Genomic DNA, 20,950 nt, shown 5'->3' with positions numbered 1-20,950 from the left:
CAAAATATCACCAACATTTTTCACAGAGCTAGAACAAACAATCCTAAAGTTTGTATGGAACCACAAAAGACTCCAAATAAAAAAAAAACAATTCTGAAAAAGAAAAACAAACCTGGAGGCATCTTGAGGCATTGACACAGTATGGTACTGGCACAAAAACGGACACATAGATTAAATGGAACAGAATAGAGAACCCAGAAATGGACCTTCAAATCTATGGTCAACTAATATTCAATGAAGCAAGAAAGATTATTCAATGGAAAAGAATCTCTTTGACAAATAGTGTTAGGAAAACTGGACAGCAACATGCAGAAAAATGAAACTGGACCACTTTCTTATACCATACACAAAGATAAATTCAAAATGGATGAAAGATCTAAATGTGAAACAAGACTCTATCTAAATTTTTCTAGAGAACACAGGCGGGAACCTTTTTGACCTCAGCCATAGCAACATCTTAGTAGACATGTTGCCCAAGACAAGGGAAACAAAAGCCAAAATGAACTATTGGGACTTCAACAATATAACAAATGTTTGCACAGCAATGGAAACAATCAACAAAAATAAGAGGTAGCCTAAAGAATGGAAGAAGATATTTGCAAATGTCATATCTGATAAAGGGTTAGTATCCAAAATATATAAAGAACTTATCAAACTCAACACCCTCCCCCCAAAATAATCCAGTTAGGAAATGGACAGAAGACACGAATAGACACTTTTCTTTTTTTTTTTTTTTTAAAGATTTATTTATTTATTTGACAGACAGAGATCACAAGTAGGCAGAGAGGCAGACAGAGAGAGGAGGAAGCAGGCTCCCCACTGAGCAGAGAGCCCAATGTGGGGCTCAATCCCAGGACCCTGGGATCATGACCCGAGCCAAAAGCAGAGGCTTTAACCCACTGAGCCACCCAGGCGCCCCAGAATAGACACTTTTCTAAAGAAGACATTCAATGGCTAACAGACAAATGGAAAGATGCTCATCATCAGGGAAATACAAATCCAAACTACAATGAGATACCACCTCAAACCTGTCAGAATGGCTAAAATTAACATCACAAGAAACAACAAGTGTTAGTGAGGATGCAGAGAAAGCAAAACACTCTTGCACTTTTGGTGGGAATGCAAACTGGTGCAGTCACTCTGGAGAACATTATGGAGGTTCCTCAAAAACTTAAAAATAGAACTACCCTATGAACCACCAATTGTAGTACTAGGTATTCACCCAAAGAAAATACTGAGTCAAATACAAAATACAAAATACAAAAATACTGAGTCAAAGGGGTACACGCACCCCAATGTTTATAGCAGCATTATCAGCAATAGTCAAACTATGGAGAGACCCAAATGTCCATCAGCTGATGAAGGGTAAATATGTGGTGTGTGTGTGTGTGTGTGTGTGTGTGTGTGTGTGTGTGTGTTTGTATTCCACCATATATATATATGGTGCATTATTACTCAGCCATCAAAAAAAAAGAAAGAAATTTCACCATTTGCAATAACACAGATGGAGCTCGAGTATATTCTGCTAAGTGAAATAAGTCAGAGAAAGTCAAATGCCATATGATCTCACTCATATACGAAAATTAAAAAGAAAACATGGACATATGGGAAGAGAGAAAAGAAAAAAGGACAGAGGGAAACAAACCATAAGAGATTCTTAATGATAGAGAACAAACTGAGGCTTGGGGCGCCTGGGTGGCTCAGTGGGTTAGGCCTCTGCCATGATCCCGGGGTCCTGGGATGGAGTCCCACATCGGGCTCTCTGCTCAGCTGGGAGCCTGCTTCCTCCTCTCTCTGCCTGCCTCTCTGCCTACTTGTGTTCTCTGTCAAATAAATAAATAGAATCTTTTTTTTTTTTAATTTATTTGACACACAGAGAGAGATCACAAGTAGGCAGAGAGGAGGAAAGAGAGAGGGGAGGAAAGAGGCTCCCTGCTGAGCAGAGAGCCCGATGCGGGTGGAGCTGGATCCCAGGACCCTGAGATCATGACCTGAGCAGAAGGCAGAGGCTTAACCCACTGAGCCACCCAGGTGCCCAATAAATAAAATCTTAAAACAAAACAAAACAGGCTTGATGAAGGGAGGTGGGTGGGGGATGTGCTAGATGGATGATGGGTATTAAAGAAGGCATTTGTGATGAGCACTGGGTGTTGTATGTATGTGATGAATCACTGATTTCTACTCCAGAAACCAATATTGCATTGTATGTTGACTAACTAAAATAAAAACCTTAAAAATAAATAAATAAATAAATAAATAAATAATAAAGTGTGCCTTGCATATGTGTATGACATGTGGAAAGAAGCAAAAAATCCATGTACAGAAAGATAAATTCAGCATTAAACATGTTGAAATTAAAGAGAACTTGTGTCTGGAGTATATTGCTGTAACCAGATCCTATGTCTTACCTGGGTCTTAACGAGGGCTTCCTTACACCAGCCTTTCTGAAGAAGGACATTTTCCTATGTGAGGTTGAAAACACATTTGGTTCTCTGACAACTTCCAGTGCAATATCTAATGAAAAATCACAGTTAGGTAACACCATGTTATAAAGAATATTCCAGAGAATAAGAAGGGACAAATTAAAAAAGATACTTATCAGACATCAAGTACATGTGGAAGAACCACAGTTCCCACAACAGCCCAGCATCTCAGGACATTACTACTGAAAAGAGACTTGGGGATGATTTTTACCCTGACTTCAGTCCAGATTGTGTTATCTAAGTGTGTTGGTCATTAGGCCAAGAAGCCACCTTCCTCAGAAGACCTCCTAAGACCAAGCCTATTGTATTTCTTCCCATTTTAACACCAAATGTTATCTATCCTTCCTCTGATCAGCCATATTGACTGGACTATATTCCACAAGACATTCAGTCTGCCTGACACCTCTCTTATCCCATCCTATGCCCTTTCACTTGCCCTCAGGAGCTCCTGCTCTGTAATCAGCAAACTCTCACAGAATCTGGAGCTCTTTGTTAAGCGTTCCCTCTATCTCCTGGCTTTAACTGAAATCATTCTCTCTTCTGAGAACACTGCTTCCACTGCAAGCTTCTCTCTCTTTTTTTTTCTTTTTAAAGATTTTATTTATTTATTTGACAAAGAGAGATCACTAGGAGGCAGAGAGGCAGGCAGAGAGAGGGGAAGGGAAGCAGGCTTCCTGCTGAGCAGAGAGCCTGATGCAGGAGGGGTTGGATCCCAGGACCCTGAGATCATGACCCGAGCCAAAGGCAGAGGCTTAACCCACTGAGCCACCCAGGTGCCCCACAATGCAAGCTCTTAAAAGCTATTCTATCACACCATACGCAGTTTAGAGTGGGTGTCTGGTTCCCTATTACTATATAAAAACATTATTTCAAAAAGTATATTAAAACATTACTATTGAAGAATAATAGATTCCAAGGATCTCAGTATCTTAGGAAAGCCCTTTGGGGTGAGTATTGTATAAGAAAATATATAGACTGTCAAATTATTAAGGGCAAGGATGAATATATATATATATCTATATATATATATATATCTTCTAAATAAATGCAATTGAATTGGTGAAAAAAAAAATAAAATCCAGATGATGGAAGACTAGATAAAAAAAAAATCCACACAAATGAAACTCAAAGATCCAGTATAAACACTTATAAAACCTGGATAAAAAAATTATACATTTTAAAACTCATATATAAGTTTGTAGAAAATTACAACAAAACACAATAAAAACATAGAAATTAGAAACAAGGAGGATGTTAGAAACCAGAAAGTTTAAGCTGACATCCTAGAGGTGTTCACAGTGTTAAAACCACAACAGGTCAGAAGACAAAGCCACTGGCCTTTAGAAAAAGGAAAAAAAAAAACAAAACCCTGGCACTGCTTTTATTCTCAAAACACACATCAATTATGATAGTTGCTACTGAAAAATTTAACAAGACTTTTGGCAGAGTCTCAGGGCAGAAGAAGGCAAAATTTCAAACCAACGCAGTAGCAGGGGCTCTGATAAGTACCAGTCTTTCAATTGTGATCCCAAGAAATAAAGGAAAGCAGAAATAGCTCATCCATCAAAAGGAATAAAAATCAGCTTTGAACCAACACATTCACTAAATGGATTAAGGTTATCTGGATGTTACTAGTTTAGTGTATGTCAGATGTAAGATAAAATCCTCTCTGGAGGAAAATAACATTACCCAGAACCTTAAATTATCTCTACAGTTTTTTCTAACTAACCATGTTAAAAAAATAAAGCAGAAATAGCAAGGTATTTAAAAAGATCTAACCAAAAAAAAAAAAAAAAAAGAGGGGAGGAGGAGTTGACAGTTGAAATTGACATAGGAAATCCAAATATGGACTTTTAAAATTACTGTTATTAATATAATATATGGCATTAAAAGGAGTAAAATATCAACAGAGACTAAGTATCATACAAAGAAAAAATTCTGAAAATAAAAAATTTAATGACTGAAATTAATGAAATTAAGAACTAATAAATCGTTTTAATGACAAATTATATATAACAAAGTGAAAATTACTGAACTAGGAGTTAGATCAAAAGAAAATATGCAGACTGAAACATACAGAGAAAAATATGGAAAATGAAGAAAAATTATAGAAGACATAAGCAAGTGGCTATAATGTAAAAAATAATGAAGTACAATTATCAGAAAGAGGGAAAAAATAAAATGGAGCAGGACATATATTTGAAGAGATAATAACTGAAAATTTTCTAAAACTGACAAATGACATCAAATCAGAAATACAGGAAGTCCTGAAACCACAAGTAGTATAAATACTTATATATGTCTTATTAAAATTGCATGACAGTAGAAACAAAGAGAAAATGAAGGGGGGGTGGGCAATGAATAAAAGAAATATTTCCTTCTACTAAACAATGCCAGTGAAGATGTTAGGCTGACTTCTCAAAATGAACTAAGGAAGCCAAGAGATAGTAAAATGGTATCTTCAAAGTGCTAAAAGAAAGTAATACCAACAAGAATTCTACAGCTGAAGACCATGTTATCAAACAGAGCCAAAATACAGATAATTCTAAAATTTACATTAAAGGAAATGCCAAAAGGTGTTCTTGGAGGCAACTTAGAGGGGCAGGAAATGATGAAAAAGAAAGAAAAAGTGAATATGTTGTGAGTAAGCATAACTGAATTTTAATTTATAAAATAGTAATATATATGTAGTAAAAGTAGTGACTTATAAACTTTAATGTCAAGGATGCATTTTGAAATCTATATAGTAACCAGTAAGAGAAGAAAACATGTAAAAACAACACATTAACAGAAAGAATATATGGAATTATCAGAAAACAATTTGTAATCTTAAAGAAAGTCAAAAAGAGAAGAGAGAACATAGAACAGAAGGGACAAATAGAAAATAGTAAGGTAGCATTTAAAACCTAATACATGAGAAGTTACAGTGAATGTGATCAGACTAAATAATTAGAAGGTAATTCTCAAATTGGAGTAAACAAAAATGCAAATACCAAAAAAGAGAGATTCTGCTTAAAAAAGGCTCACCTTATACTGGCATAAAAACAGACACATAGACCAGTGGAACAGAGTAGAGAGCCCAGATATGGACCCACTTATTTGTGGAGCATAAGAAATAACATGGAGGACATGGGGAGATGGAGAGGAGAAGGGAGTTGGGGGAAATTGGAGGGGGAGATGAACCATGAGACACTGTGGACTCTGAAAAACAATCTAAGGGTTTTAAAGGGGCAGGGGGTAGGAGGTTGGATGAGCCTGGTGATGGGTATTATTGAGGGCACGTGTTGCATGGAACACTGGGTGTGGTATACATAAACAATGAATTTTGGCACCCTGAAAAGAAATTAAAAAAAATATATATATAAAAAAATTTTTAAAAAGGCTCACCTTAGATATAAAAGAAGGAGATACTAAAAAAATAAAAGAATGGAAAAGGATATAACAAGCAAACACTAGCCAGAAAGAAAGGTGATGACTATTAGATATAATTAGATATCTAATTAGATCAGATAATATTAGACAAAGTACAATAAAGAAGCATTATCAGAAATAATGAAATTTTCTACCATAAATCTATAATGGTTCCAAATTTGCTTGTATCTAGAGATGTAGCCTCAAATAATATAAAGGAAAAACTGCAAGTCGTTTTTTCAAAAAGAATTATTTATTTATTTATTTATTTTAGAGAGAGAGTGAGAGCAGGGAGAGGTGGAGGAAGAGGAAAAGAGGATCTTAAGCAGACTTCCTGCTGAACATGAAGCCCAGTGGAGCCCAAACACATGATGCTGAGATCATTACCTGAGTTGAAATGAAGAGTTGGATGCTAAACTGACTGAACCACCCAGGGGCCCCCAAAACTGCAAGTCTTAGAAAAAGAAGTAAAAATCCAGAGGGGAGGTTTAAAAAATTTCTCTTTCAATAATGGATACAAATGTATTCTAAAATTACCATCAAAGATAGAAAATCTGGGGTCTGGGTGTCTTAGTTGGTTAAGTGTCTGCCTTTGGCTCAGGTCATGATCCAAGGGTCCTGAGATTGAGCCCAGCAGCAGGAAAGAAGCCTGCTTCTCCCTCTTCTTCTGCTCATCCCCATCACTCATGCTCTCTCTCTCTCAAATACATAAATAAAACCTTAAAAAAAGATATAGAAAATCTGAACATACTTAATCGAATACATCTACTTGTAGATACAGAATATTACATCCAAAATTATATGCCTAGAGATAGATAATTAATTATAATAAGAGGGTATCATAAACAACAAAATATTTGAAATTTCAAATGAAATCAACAAATTTGTAGAAAATGCAACATATTAAAATGACACAAGAAGAAATAGAAAATCTGAAAAATCCTACATATTTTAAAGAAATGAAGTTTGTAATTAAATCTCTCCTTGAGATTGAGACAAGTGAGCTTGCTAACACCATTTCCTTCTTTTAAAAATAATTTTTTTTTCTTAAAGATTTTATTTATTTATTTGACAGAGAGAGGTCACAAGTAGACAGAGAGGCAGGCAGGCTCCCTGCTGAGCAGAGAGCCCGATGTGGGGCTCAATCCCAGGACCCTGAGATCATGACCTGAGCCAAAGGCAGAGATTTAACCCACTGAGCCACCCAGGTGGCCCTTAAAAATTTTTTTAAATTTTTTAAATTAACATATAACGTATTATTAGCCCCAGGGGTACAGGTATGTGAATTGCCAGGTTTATACACTTCACAGCACTCATCATAGCACATACCTTCCCCAATGTCCATAACCCAACCACTTTCTTCCTATCCCCCTTTCCCCAGCAACCCTGTTTGTTTTGTGATATTAAGAGTCTCTTATGATTTGTCTTCCACCCGATCCCGTCTTGTTTCATTTATTCCTTTCCTACCCCCTGAAACCCCACATGTTGCCTCTCAACTTCCTCATATCAGGGAGACTGTATGATAACTGTCTTTCTCTGGTTGACTTATTTTGTTAAGCATAATACCCTCTAGTTCCATCCATATCGTCACAAATGGCAAGATTTCATTTCTTTTGATGGCTGCATAGTACTCCACTGTATATATATACACCACTTCTTTATCCATTCATCTGTTGATGGACATCTAGGTTCTTTCCATAGTTTGGCTATTGTGGACCTTGCTGCTATAAACATTCAGGTGCACATGTCCCTTTGGATCACTACATTTGTATCTCTAGGGTAAATACCCAGTAGTGTGATTGCTGGGTCATAAGGTAGCTCTATTTTCAACTTTCTGAAGAACCTCCATGCTGTTTTCGAGAGTGGCTGCACCAGTTTGCATTCCCAACAACAGTGTAGGAGGGTTCCCCTTTCTCCACATCCTCGCCAGCATCTGTCATTCCCTGACTTCTTAATTTTAGTTCTGACTGGTGTGAGGTAGTATCTCATTGTGGTTTGGATTTGTATTTCCCTGATGCCAAGTGATGTGGAGCACTTTTTCATGTGTCTGTTGGCCATCTGGATGTCTTCTTTGCAGAAATGTCTGTTCATGTCTTCTGCCCATTTCTTGATTAGATTATTTGTTTCTTTGGGTGTTAAGTTTGATAATTTTTTTATAGATTTTGGATACTAGCCCTTTATCTGATATGTTGTTTGCTAGTAAATATCTTCTCCCATTCTGTCAGTTGTCTTTCAGTTTTGTTAACTGTTTCCTTTGCTGTGCAAAAGCTTCTGATCTTAATGAAGTCTCAATAGTTCGTTTTTGCCCTTGCTTCCCTTACCTTTGGCGATGTTCCTAGGAAGAAGTTGCTGAGGCTGAGGTCAAAGAGGTTGCTGTCTGTGTTCTCTTCAAGGATTTTGATGGAATCCTTTCTCACATTGAGGTCCTTCATCCATTTTGAGTCTATTTTCATATGTGGTGTTTAAGGAAATGGTCCAGTTTCATTTTTTTGCATGTGGCTGTCCAATTTTCCCAACACCATTTGTTGAGAAGTCTTTTTTTCCATTGGACATTCTTTCCTGCTTTGTTGAAGATTAGTTGACCATAGAGTTGAAGGTATATTTCTGGGCTCTCTATTCTGTTCCATTCTGCTATGTGTCTGTTTTTGTGCCAGTACCATACTGTCTTGATGATGACAGCTTTGTAGTAGAGCTTGAAGTCTGGAATGGTGATGCCACCAGCTTTGGCTTTATTTTTCAACATTCCGCTGGCTATTCGAGGTCTTTTCTTGTTCCATATAAATTTTAGGATTATTTTTTCCATTTCTTTGAAAAAAAAAATGGATGGTATTTTGATAGGGATTGCATTAAATGTATAGATTGCTTTAGGTAGCATAGATATTTTCATAATATTTGTTCTTCCAATCCATGAGCATGTAATATTTTTCCATTTCTTTGTGTCTTTTTCAATTTCTTTCATGAGTACTTTATAGTTTACTGAGTACAGATTCTTTGCCCCTTTAGTTAGGTTTATTCCTAGGTATTTTGTAGCTTTGGGTGCAACTGTAAATGGGATTGACTCTTTAATTTCTCTTTCTTCTGTCTTGTTGTTGATGTATAGAAATGCAACTGACTTCTGTGCATTGATTTTATATCCTGACACTTTGCTGAATTCCTGTACAAGTTCTAGCAGATTTGGAGTGGAGTCTTTTGTTTTTTCCACATAAAGTATCATATCATCTGCAAAGAGTGATAGTTTGACTTCTTCTTTACTGATTTGGATGCCTTTAATTTCTTTTTATTGTCTGATTGCTGAGGCTAGGACTTCTAGTACTGTGTTGAATAGCAGTGGTGATAATGGACATCCCTGATGGCCAACACCATTTCTATCTAAAAGGGTAATGTAGGATTTAGTAAGAACAATGAAGTAATGAAAAGAAACCAAATGTATAAAAATTTTAGCATAATAAATAAAACTCTTTATTGGCAGAGGGCATAATTGTGTGTATAAAAATCAAAAAAATTTTTAGAATTTATAATTTAGGAAAGCAGAAGATGACAAGACCAATATGTAAAAATCAACATATTTTTATATGCTAGACACAATTTAAAAATGAAACTTTAAAAATTATACCATTCACAAGTATATCAGAAAACATCAAAGGCCTAAACACAAATGTAATGGAAGCTACAAAATAATATTACATGGAAAAACAGAAAACATTATTGAAAGAAATTAAAGAAAACTTAAATAAGTGGAGAAATACACTAAATTCATGGATTAAAAAGTATAATAGGGAATGACATCACAGAAAATGATTAAGTAGGGAGCTCCAGGGATCCATCTTCCATAAAAACAACTAAAGATGTGGCAAAATGTTCATAATCAGGGTTTTACAGAATTCTGAACTTGGTCAAGAGCTTATAATAACCAGGGAAAAGCTTAGTAAGGAAAGAAGAGGCTGAGTTTGCTAAGAAAGTGTTGTGACATTGTTAAGTTGTCCACCTTGCATTCCTTTGTGATGCCACATCAGTGGTGGCCATATGACAGCAACCTACATTCTTGCTGCAGGCTTCTATTGCCAGAGATAGCAATATGGATCTAATTTTCAAAGAATGTGTTTGTCTCTTGAAATGAAGTTGTCTCTTGGCTCCCTGAAGAACTGGCATAAGGACTAGCCTTTGTTTTTCCCTATTTAGGAGTATTTTTAGGGCTGAGAGGCATCCCATGTGACATTTGTTGAAAGCATTTATAGGCACAAGTACTGGGTACGGTAGACTGGGCCAACAGCTGGGACATCAGACAACACAAAGTTGGGGAAAGAAGTGTATACATGGGGTAATAAGGGCTTTTAAAGCTCCCACATATACTGGGGAATTAAGAAAGCTATTCACATGCCCGAAACTGGATGTGTGCTCAGAAAAGTCATGAGAAGATCCAAAACTTTCCCCTCTGGCTGAACTTCAGGGTCCAGGCAAATGGAAAATGAAGGCTAAGGCAGAGTTGTAAATAGCCTGGCTGAGCATTGAAAGAGTATTCCAACACATAGCCAATCTGCAAAGGCCCGTAGAGTAATTTTTCTTTTTGTTTTGTTTATTTCCTTTTCTTTTTTTCTTTCTGACATTTAAGGAAACTATCAAAACACTGGTTGGCCACAAGCAAGTAGAACACGAACTTCAGTGGTCACACATAACAAAGAGTACAGACTTTACAAAAATAGTTGAGAAATTTCACCAAAGAAAACAGCACCCACAAAAGCAACAGCAGCAAACTTGAAGAGGAGGGGAGAATTTCATTTTCAGAGCTGCCACAATATAATGTCCAAAATGTCTAGTCTTCAACAAAAAAAATATAAGGCATGCAAAAAACCAAGTATGGCCCATTCACAGAAAAAAAAGAAATCAATAGAAAGTGTCCATGAAAAGTCCAGTCATTGTACTTATTAGACAAAAACTTTAAATCAACTGTCTTAAATGCTCAAAGAGCTAAAGGAAAGTATGGACAAAGAACTAAAGGAAGTCAAGAGAATGGTGTCTCACCAAAAAAAGTATCAATAAAAAGATAGAAATGACAAAAAGAAATCAAATAGCAATTCTGTAGCTGAAAAGTAAAATAATTTTGAGCTAAATGAAATTAAAAAATCAGATAACAAAACATATGAGGTGTAGCAAAAGTATTGCTCAAAGAGAAATTTATTCTTGTAAATGCAGATATTGAAGAAAAAAAGATGCCAAATCAGTAAATGAAACTTATACCTCTAGGAACTAAATAAAGAATAGCAAGCTAAATCCAAAGTTAGCAGTACAACAGAATAATGAAGATTAGAATGGAAGTAAGCAAAATAGGGAACAGAAAACCCATATAGAAAATCAACAAAACCAACAGCTTTTTCTTTGAAAAGAAAAAAGAAAAATCTGATAAATATTTAGTTAGACTGACCAAGAAATAGAAGATTCAAACTACTAAGCTCAGAAATGAAAGTAGAGACATTACTATCAACATTACAGAAATAAAAAGAGATTATAAACAATTATATGCCAATAAATTAGATAATCTAGACAAATGGAAAAATTCCAAGAAATGTACAACTATCCAACAGACTCAAGAAGAAATAAAAAATTTGAACATGTTATAACAAGAGATTGAATCACTAATGACAAATGTACAACTATCCAACAGACTCAAGAAGAAATAAAAAATTTGAACATGTTATAACAAGAGACTGAATCACTAATGACAAACCTCTCAACAAAGAAAAACCAAGGACCACATGACTTCACTGGTGAATTCTATAGTATAACATTTAAAGAGTTAAGACTATAGATCTTTACATTAAAGGCAATGCAAAGAAGCTTATAGTTAAAAACATGAGTATCTTTATAGAATAAAGATACTTGGAGTAAAGAAACAAAGTCCATTTTAACTGGATTATAATTAAGAGCTCGTGTTTGTTAGAGATACCATTGAGAGAGAGAATATTATCCTTATATGACTTGTGACTGATAGGTGACTCATGTATAGAATATATAAATAACCCATACAAATTGGTAAAAAAAAAAAAAAAAGAAAACAAATTGAAAAGTAGGCAAGAGACTTAAATAGGAATGTCATACACACACACACACACACACACACACGCACACCTGATCCAATTGAATATTAAACAAATGTAAAAGCACTCAGTGTTATTACTCCATAAGAAAATGGATGTCAAAATAACAAGTGACATATCACTACATACCCACAAAAATAGCTAAGAATAAAGATTTCGCACATTAAATATTGGTGAGGTTGTGGAGCAATTGGAATTCTCATATCCTGTTGATAAACATGTACAAACACTTTGTGAAAGTATTGGGAATTAGTTACCGAAGTGGAATATATGTGTATCTTATTGACCCAGAAATTCTAGGTCCATATTCAACAGAAATGTGTTCATATGTGCATCAAATAATATGCACAAAGATGTTCATAGGAGCATTAAAAAACTGAAACAACTCAAATATTCATCACTTTTGAATGAATTAAAAATGGTACATTCATATATTAGAATACTCCACAGCATGCATTCTCAAAGGATGCTATTATTTCCAATAGGTGAAAATTAGTTTTTGTGGGTCAGAGGAGTCTTACTCCTTTATATACCATTGACATGTAGTATATCTATGGCATTAAAATTTATGTCTAAAGAGGCTCCTTGTGGGGGTGCAATAATGAAAAAAAATTGAGGTGAGGGTTACACAACTGTGCCACATTACTAAAAAAAAAATCAACAGTTGCTGCATTCAACATGATTGAACTCACAAACTCAATTTATATAAATATAAAAAAAATTATGTAAATTTTAAAAACCAGATAAAACTAAATTACCATTATCCTTGGGAAATAGGGAAGGATTAAAAATGGGGTGGTAACATAAAGGTGACCTTTGTTCAAAAGGGCAGTTGAAGATCAAACATATTTTTCCTTTTCCTATTCTTCACAATTATTAGTAGTTATTAGAAAAGAGGCAAATAAGGGCTAAGAAGAGACAAAAGAACAGAGGTGATTTGAAGTAGAAATTTTTAATGGGAAAAATGAAAAAAAGCCATGATGCTTTGGCTCTTCCTTCCCTTCTCTCAGGGATAACAGAGCTGAGATACTGGGATGGGAGCATGCTACATGCATCAGGGCACGAGATCATGTTAAGACTATTAAGCTATGCACAGAATAAAGTTTTATAAACCATGTACATGAGAGTAGAGCCTGGAGAAACACACTCAGAGTAGACATAGAAGTTCTCCTTGTCACTGTAGTGATTTAACCATGCTACTGATATATCCTAAGCTTCTTCTGGGTCAAGAATACTTCAGTAGATGTTGTAGCAACTCTGGTCCCATCCACCCTGTCTGAGTTGAAGCATTCATTCTCCTAACCTGCTATAAATTTTGCCTGGTGATGGTGCACAGTTGAAGACCTCAGCTGAAAGAGTTGCTGCTCAACCCACGGTAGTGAACTTTTCATAGGAACAGTGAACCTGGCCAACATGGATTGGCAGAAGCTAGGAGACAATATACGGGAATAATGCTGAGGGTGCTGGCTCCAAGGGGACAGAATAGAAACTTGGTTAAGGGAGAGTTGATTAATATAGGATTGTTCTCCTAGGATATAGGATTTAAGAGCCTGGTAAGGATCCTGGAAAGTAGTGCAACACTGCTACACTGATTCTTAGAAGTTTGGAGAAAGCAATGGCTCATACTAAGTAGAAATTCTAGTGGCCAAAACAAACAGGCAAGGAAGATATCAAATGGCTCATAGAACTGAGCCTGCTACAGAAGATAAATTACGTAAGCCTAAAAAACCCACCAGCCAACAACGGGTCACAGAGGGGTCAATCCTTTTACTCAAGCCAAAGAGTGGGGGTGGGGGTGGGGTGGGGTGGGGGAGGAGTGGGAACCCCTGATGAGAGCAGCATTAGCATCACTGAGAAACTTCTTGGTGACTTTCTGTGATGACAAAACATCCATTTTGAGTAGATGCCTAGGTATTTTGCAGTGTGACAATTTTGCTCATACCTAGTCTGGACATTTAGAAAAGGACCCAAGTTTAGGATTTTCACCCCAAGTTCCTGCTTTGCTTTTCCTGGGACATCTTTTATAATGGCCATTCAGAGTTGGATCTATGCAATACTAGTGACAGCTGCGCCAATCTCCTTATAAATAATAGGTGTTTGCTACTCTGCTTGTGCTCTCTCTCTCGCTCACTGGTGACCTGGGATGTAGGAATGTTTTCCCTCTGGCTCGCTGCACCCCATTTTGAGTCTTGAAAGTAATAAATTTTGTGACTTGACTTCTTCTGTATGAGTGTATTGAAACTGTGCTTTCAATCAAAATGGTCCTAGGGTTTTCTCTTCCCAAAATGAGCTCAGATGCCAAGGGAATTACCTGCCAACCTTGTAAAGGTGGCTTGTGCCTTCTTACTCAGCAAGTCATAGTCTGCATATACTTAGCACACAAACTCTGGGTTTTCCAGCACATATTTCTCTGTAGGTCAGGGCTAACTATTACTGAATTGCTGTCTCTGACAGCAAATGGAAATCAAATTCCAGAATCCTAGAGGTGAGGCAGAAGCAATTTACTGCCCAAAGTAAGGAAGATGCTAGTATTATACATATATATAATATATAGCATATATATTATATATATAACATATTATACATATATTATATATAAAGTGGCAATAGAACAAGGATGGGAGCTAGGAGGACCTGACCCTCAGAAAGCTGTGGGTATGGTTAATATAATATGGTGTTCCTGGAGGTTAAATAGATAGGCAGCCAAAAAAATTACTGCTTAATATATACAACAAAAAGACACCAAAGACAAATGACTGAGAGCACTTGCACCAATGAAAGTCACAATCACTTGCTCAGTTTCTAAACATGAGTCAATTTTCAGACCCGGAATGCACTGACTGAAGAAAGGTCTCCATGAAAGAAGACCCTACAGCATTGTGGAAAGTGAATTCTAATGATACTTGCAGTCCCTCTTCAATGGGACATTTGAGCATTTATTCCAGTAACTGGAAGGGAAATATCTAGTCATTTCAAGGACTATTGAACACAGGGTCCTAGTTAACACTGTCTGGATCCCCAGAATGTCATCATCAACCCCAGTAGAGAAGACACATATGAAGATAGCTAATAAATGGAGTCCTGGCCTAGGTGTAGCTCACAGTGGGCCCAGTGGGCCCACAAACCCATTCAGTAGTGATTTCTCCAATCCCTACACATCTACTGGAATGGCATTACTTGGTAGTGGGTAGGATCTCCACATTATTTCCTTGGTCTAAGGAGTAAGAGCTATTATGGCGGGAAAGATCAAGTGGAAGTCTCTGAAACTCTTTCCATGTTCCTACTCAAGATGATAAAAACAGTATCACATTCTGAAGATAATAGTAGAGACTAATGCCACTCTTAAAAAACTGAAGAGATGGCTTCATATCCTAACTAAGGTCAGGATAAGATAGGTATCAGCACAAAAAGGGAGAAAGAGCCACAAGATTCCAGGTAGGGTAAGGGGACTTCCGCAAAGAAATACTGCCCTACACTGGGAGCTGAAGCCCAAGCTGGGTGAGGAGCATAACCCCATGAAGGGCAACTTGGATTGGAGAATTCAGAACTCAAGCAAGATGAGGATGATATCTGCACAAAGGAGGGCCCAGCATATGGAGTTCAGCTGCGGTGAGAAAGGCACCGACATTGAGACATAAAGGAGCAGACCAGCATGAAGTGTGGGAACTTGAACAGAATGAGAAAGATAAGGGCACCTCGGTTGGTTGAGTGTCTGACTCTTGATTTTGGCACAGAGGCATTTCTTTGGTGTAATATAGGCTATCATACAAAAAAACCTTACAGCTAACACTATAATTAATGGTGAGGAAGTTTTTTAACTAACATCACATACAAGACAATTACATCCTTTTACCACTCCTTTTCAACATTGTGCTGAAAGTTCTAGCAAATGCAACAAGATAAGAAAAGAAAGTAAAAGTTACACAGAGTGGAAAAGAAGAATTAAAACTTTTCCTGTTTGTATATGTATGACTATGTATGTAGAAAATCCAAAAGAATTGACAAGAAATCTTCTGGAGCTAATAAGCAATTATAGTGAAGTTGCAGAATATAAGGTTAATATGCAGGTGCCAATCTTTCGTATATACTAACAAAGAATGGAATTTGAAATTAAAAACACAATGCCATTTATGTTAGCACAACCACACTGAGATACTTTTGTTTCCTTTAGGCATACATAAAACAAAATATGTACAAAACCCATATGAGGAATTACAAACCTCTACTGAACTAATTCAAAGAAGAATAAAATAAATGGGGAGGCTTTCCCTGTTCGTAGATAGGAAGACTCAGTATTGTCAAGATGTGAGTTATTCCCAACTTGATTCATGCAGTTACAATGAAAATTCCAGTTACTTATTTGTGGATATAGGCATACCTTAGGGATATTTTGGGTGCAGGTCTAGACTGCCACAATAAAGTATATATCATGATAAAATGAATGAAATGATTTTTTTGGTTTCTTTCTTTTTTTTTTTTTTTAAAGATTTTATTTATTTATTTATTTGACACAGAGAGAGATCACAAGTAGGCAGAGAGGCAGGCAGAGAGAAGGTGGGGAAGCGGGCTCCCCACAGAGCAGAGAGTCCAACACAGGGCTAGATTCCAGAACCCAGAGATCATGACCTGAACGAAGGCAAAGACCTAACTCACTGAGCCACCCAGGTGCCCCATTTTTTCTTAATGCATATAAGATTTTTTTCTTAATGCATATAAGAGTTATGTTTACACTATACTGTAGTTTGTTTAGTTTACTAAGAAACATGTAATTGTTAAAAAATGCTAACTATCATTAAAGCTTCCAGTGAGTTGTGACCCTGGTAGAGGGTCTTGCCTTAATGTTGATGGCTGGTAACTGATCAAGGTGGTGGTTGCTTAAGGTTAGGGTGACTGTGGAAACATCTTAAAATAAGACAACAATGATATTTGCCACATTGACTCTTCCTTTCACAAAAAATTTCTCTGTATATATGATGCTGTTTGATAGCATTTTGCCCACAGAACTACTTTCAAAATTGGAGTTGATCCTCTCAAACCCTGCCACTCCTTTATCAACTAAAACTTATGTAATATTCTAAATTCCTTATTGTCATTTCAACAATCTTCATGGCATCTTTGTCAGAAGTAGATTCCATCTTATGAAACCACTTTCTTTGCTCCTTCATAGGAAGCAACTCTTCATCCACTCAAGTTTTATCATGAGATTGCCACAATTCAGTCCCATCTTTAGGTGCCCTTCTAGTTCTACTTTTCTTGCTATTTCTACCACATATGCAGTTATTTCCTCCACTGAAATCTTGAGCACTTCAAAGTCATCCATGGAAATTGGAGTCAACTTCTATAAAACTCCTGCTAATGTTGATACTTGGAACTCTTCCCATGAAATTTTTCTTTAAAGATTATTTATCTATTTATTTGACAGAGAGAGAGAGAGATCACAAGTAGGCAGAGAGGCAGGCAGAGAGAGAGAGAGGAGGAAGCAGGCTCCCTGCTGAGCAGAGAGCCCGATGCGGGACTCGATCCCAGGACCCTGAGATCATGACCCGAGCCGAAGGCAGCGGCTTAACCCACTGAGCCACCCAGGCGCCCTTCCCATGAAATTTTTTAAAAAGATATTCATTTGGGAGACAGAGAGACAGTGTGAATGAGAGAGGCAGAGGGAGACAGAGAAGCAGACTCCCCACTGAGCAGGGAGCCCAACTTGGGGCTCTATCCCAGGACCCAGAGACCCTGACCTGAGCTGAAGGCAGATGCTCAACCACTTGAGCCACCCAGGTGCCCCAAATCATGAATGTTCTTAATGACATACAGAGGGAATCCTTTCCTGAAGTTTTTCAACTTCTTTTGCCCAAATTCATTAGAGGAATCACTATGTATGGCAGCTATAGCCTTAAGAAATGTATTCCTTAAATAATAAAACTTGAAAATCAAAATTACTACTGGACCCATGGGCTGCAGAATGAATATTGTGTTAGCAGGCATAAAAATAGCATTAATCTTGTACATCTCCATCAGAGCTATTGGGTGACCAGGGACATTGTCAATGAGCAGTAATATTTTGAAAGGAATCTTTTTCCAAGCAATAGGTCTCAACAGTGGGCTTAAAATATTTGGTAAACCATCTTATAAACAGATGTGCTATCATCCAGGCTTTGTTGTTCCGTTTATGGAGCATAAGCAAGTAGATTTAGTATAATGCTTAAGGACCCTACACTTAAAGGTAAGAAAGGTAAAAGAGCGTCGGTTTCAGTTCAGAGTGACCAGCTGCATTATACCCTAACAAGAGAGTTAGCCTGTTTGTTGAAGCTTTGAAGGCATGCCTTGACTTCTCTCCAACCATGAAAAATTATAAATGCTGTCTTCTTCCAACCATGAAAAATTGTAAATGGCATCTTCTTCCAATATGAGACTGTTTTGCCTACACTGAAAATCTGTTGTTTAGTGTAGCTACCTTCGTGAATTATCTTGGCTACACCTGGATATCTTGCAGAAGTTTCTACATCAACACTAGCTGCTTTACCTTGTACTTTTATGTTATGGAGATGGTTTCTTCCCTTAAACCTCATGAACCAACCTCTATTAGCTTCAAACTTGTCTTTGCAGCTTCTTCACCTCTCTCAGCCTTTATAGAATTGAAGAGACCTAGGACCTTGCTTTGTGTTAGGCTTTGGCTTAAGGAAAGGCTATGTCTGGTTTGATCTTCTATCCAGACCATTAACATTTTCTGTATCAGTAATAAAGTGGTTTTGCCTTCTTACCATTCATGTATTCACTGGAGTGTCATGTTCAATTTTCATCAAGAATTTTTCCTTTGCATTCACCACTTGGGTAACTGGTGCAAGAGGCCTAGCTTTCATCCTATCTCAGCTTTTTTTTTTTTTTTTAAAGATTTTTTATTTATTTATTTGACAGAGAGAAATCACAAGTAGATGGAGAGGCAGGCAGAGAGAGAGAGAGGGAAGCGGGCTCCCTGCTGAGCAGAGAGCCTGATGCGGGACTCGATCCCAGGACCCTGAGATCATGACCTGAGCCGAAGGCAGCGGCTTAACCCACTGAGCCACCCGGGCGCCCCTATCTCAGCTTTTGACATGCCTTCTTCACTAGGCTTAATCATTTCTAACTTTTGATTTAAAGTGAGAGATGTGTAATACTTCTTTTCACTCAAACACCTAGAGGCCATTGTAGGGTTTTTAATAGCCTAATTTCAATATTGTTGTGCCTCAGGGAAAAGGGAGTGGCCAGTCATCGGCCTAGTCAGTATACACACAAATATCATTAAGTTTGTAATTTTATATGGGTGAGGTTTGTGGCACCCAAAACACTTACAATAGTAACATCAAAGATCACTGATTACAGATCATCATAACAAATAAAATAATAAAAATGTTTGAAATATTTTAGGAATTACCAAAATGTGACACAGATGCACAAAGTGAGCAAATGCTTTTGGAAAAATGGCACCAATAGACTTGCTCAAGATAGGGTTGTCATAAACTTTCAATATGTAAAAATGCAACATCTGCAAAGCATAATAAAATGAAATGCAACAAAATGAGTTACACCTGTGTTGAAAAACTGACTCTAAAGTTCCTGTGGGTAGGCTAAAGACCCGGAATCGCCAACACAACAGTGAAGGAGAAAAGCAGGCAGAAGACTAACTGACTTCAGGACTTACTACAAAAAAAATGAAAAACAGCCTACTGTAAAGCAAGAATAATCAAGACAATGTGATCTTGGTGAAAGAACAGACAAATAGATCAATGGGACAGAATAGAGAGCCCCAAAATTGGCCCACGTGAATCCAGACAGCTGATATTTGACAAAAGAACAAAGGCAATAGAATACAACAAAGATAGCCTTTTTCTTTCTTTCTTTTTTCTTTTTAGATTTTTATTTATTTATTGGAGAAAGAAAGAGGGCACAGAGGGAGAGGCAGACTCCCCACTGAACAGAGAGCCTGATGTGGGCCTTGATCCCAGGACCCTGGGATCACGATGTGAGCTGAAGGCAGATGCTTAACGACTGAGCCACCCAGATACCCCAAAGACAGCCTTTTCATCTTTTCAACAAATGGTGCAGAAACCATTTGATATCCAAATGAAAAAAAAATCAATGTGGACAGAGACCTTATGCCCTTTACAAAAAATAACTCAACTAAATGTATAATGCAAAACTATTAGACTCCTGGAAGATAACATGGGAAAAATTTAGATAATTTTGGATTTGGCAATGACTTTTTAGAGATAATAGCAAAGGCACAATCCATGAAAAAAAGAATTGATAAGCTGTGCTTTATTTAAAATAAATACCTTGCTCTATGGAAGACAATCAGATGACTAGAGAAAGGAAGAAAATAGTGGCAAAAGACATATGTGATAAAGAGCTGTTTTTCCAAAATATTCCAAGAACTCAAGTCTCAACAATAAGAAAACAAATAATCTGACTAACAAATGGACTAAACACCTCAACAGACACTTCGGCAAAGGAGTATACAGATAGAACATAACTTTTTAAAGAATACTTATGTATTTATTTGAGAGAGAGAACGAGATAGACTGCACACCTGGGAGGGGCAAAGGGAGAAAGAATCTGAAGAAGATTCTGCACTGAGCGTCAGGCTCAACCCGGGGTTTGATCCCATGAGCCAGAGTTCACAATCTGAGCTGAAACGAAGAGCTGGATGTCTAATTGACTGTGCCACCCAGGTACCCTGAAAATAGTATTTACAAAGAACCTTCACACTATATATCATTAGGAAAAAGCAAATTAAGCAATAGTAAGATACTACTACACACCTATTAGAATGGCCCAAATCTGCAACAGAAATTCTCTCTCATTGGAAGTGGTGATGCAACATGGGGGCTTAAGTGGGTAGGAGAAGAATCAATGAAACAAGATGGGATTGGGAGGGAGACAAACCATAAGTGACTCTTAATCTCACAAAACAAACTGAGGGTTGCTGGT

The 20,950-nt window shown here is 37.0% G+C and overlaps 1 protein-coding gene across 1 annotated transcript in view; it reads right to left on the bottom strand.

Annotated features, from left to right (window-relative positions):
- RGSL1 (regulator of G protein signaling like 1) overlaps positions 1 to 20,950 on the bottom strand; it is a 77,119-nt gene that overhangs the window by 25,638 nt on the left and 30,531 nt on the right. The window contains exon 10 of the mRNA XM_059413931.1: positions 2,409 to 2,514. Coding sequence (XP_059269914.1) covers positions 2,409 to 2,514 — 106 coding nt within the window. The remainder of the gene's footprint in view (positions 1 to 2,408; positions 2,515 to 20,950) is intronic.

Source organism: Mustela nigripes, chromosome 10, assembly GCF_022355385.1.
Source record: "Mustela nigripes isolate SB6536 chromosome 10, MUSNIG.SB6536, whole genome shotgun sequence".
In the NCBI taxonomy this organism is placed as follows: domain Eukaryota; kingdom Metazoa; phylum Chordata; class Mammalia; order Carnivora; family Mustelidae; genus Mustela; species Mustela nigripes.
Note: the sequence above shows the minus strand (reverse complement) of the source record. Positions and strands in the feature narration are given on the sequence as shown.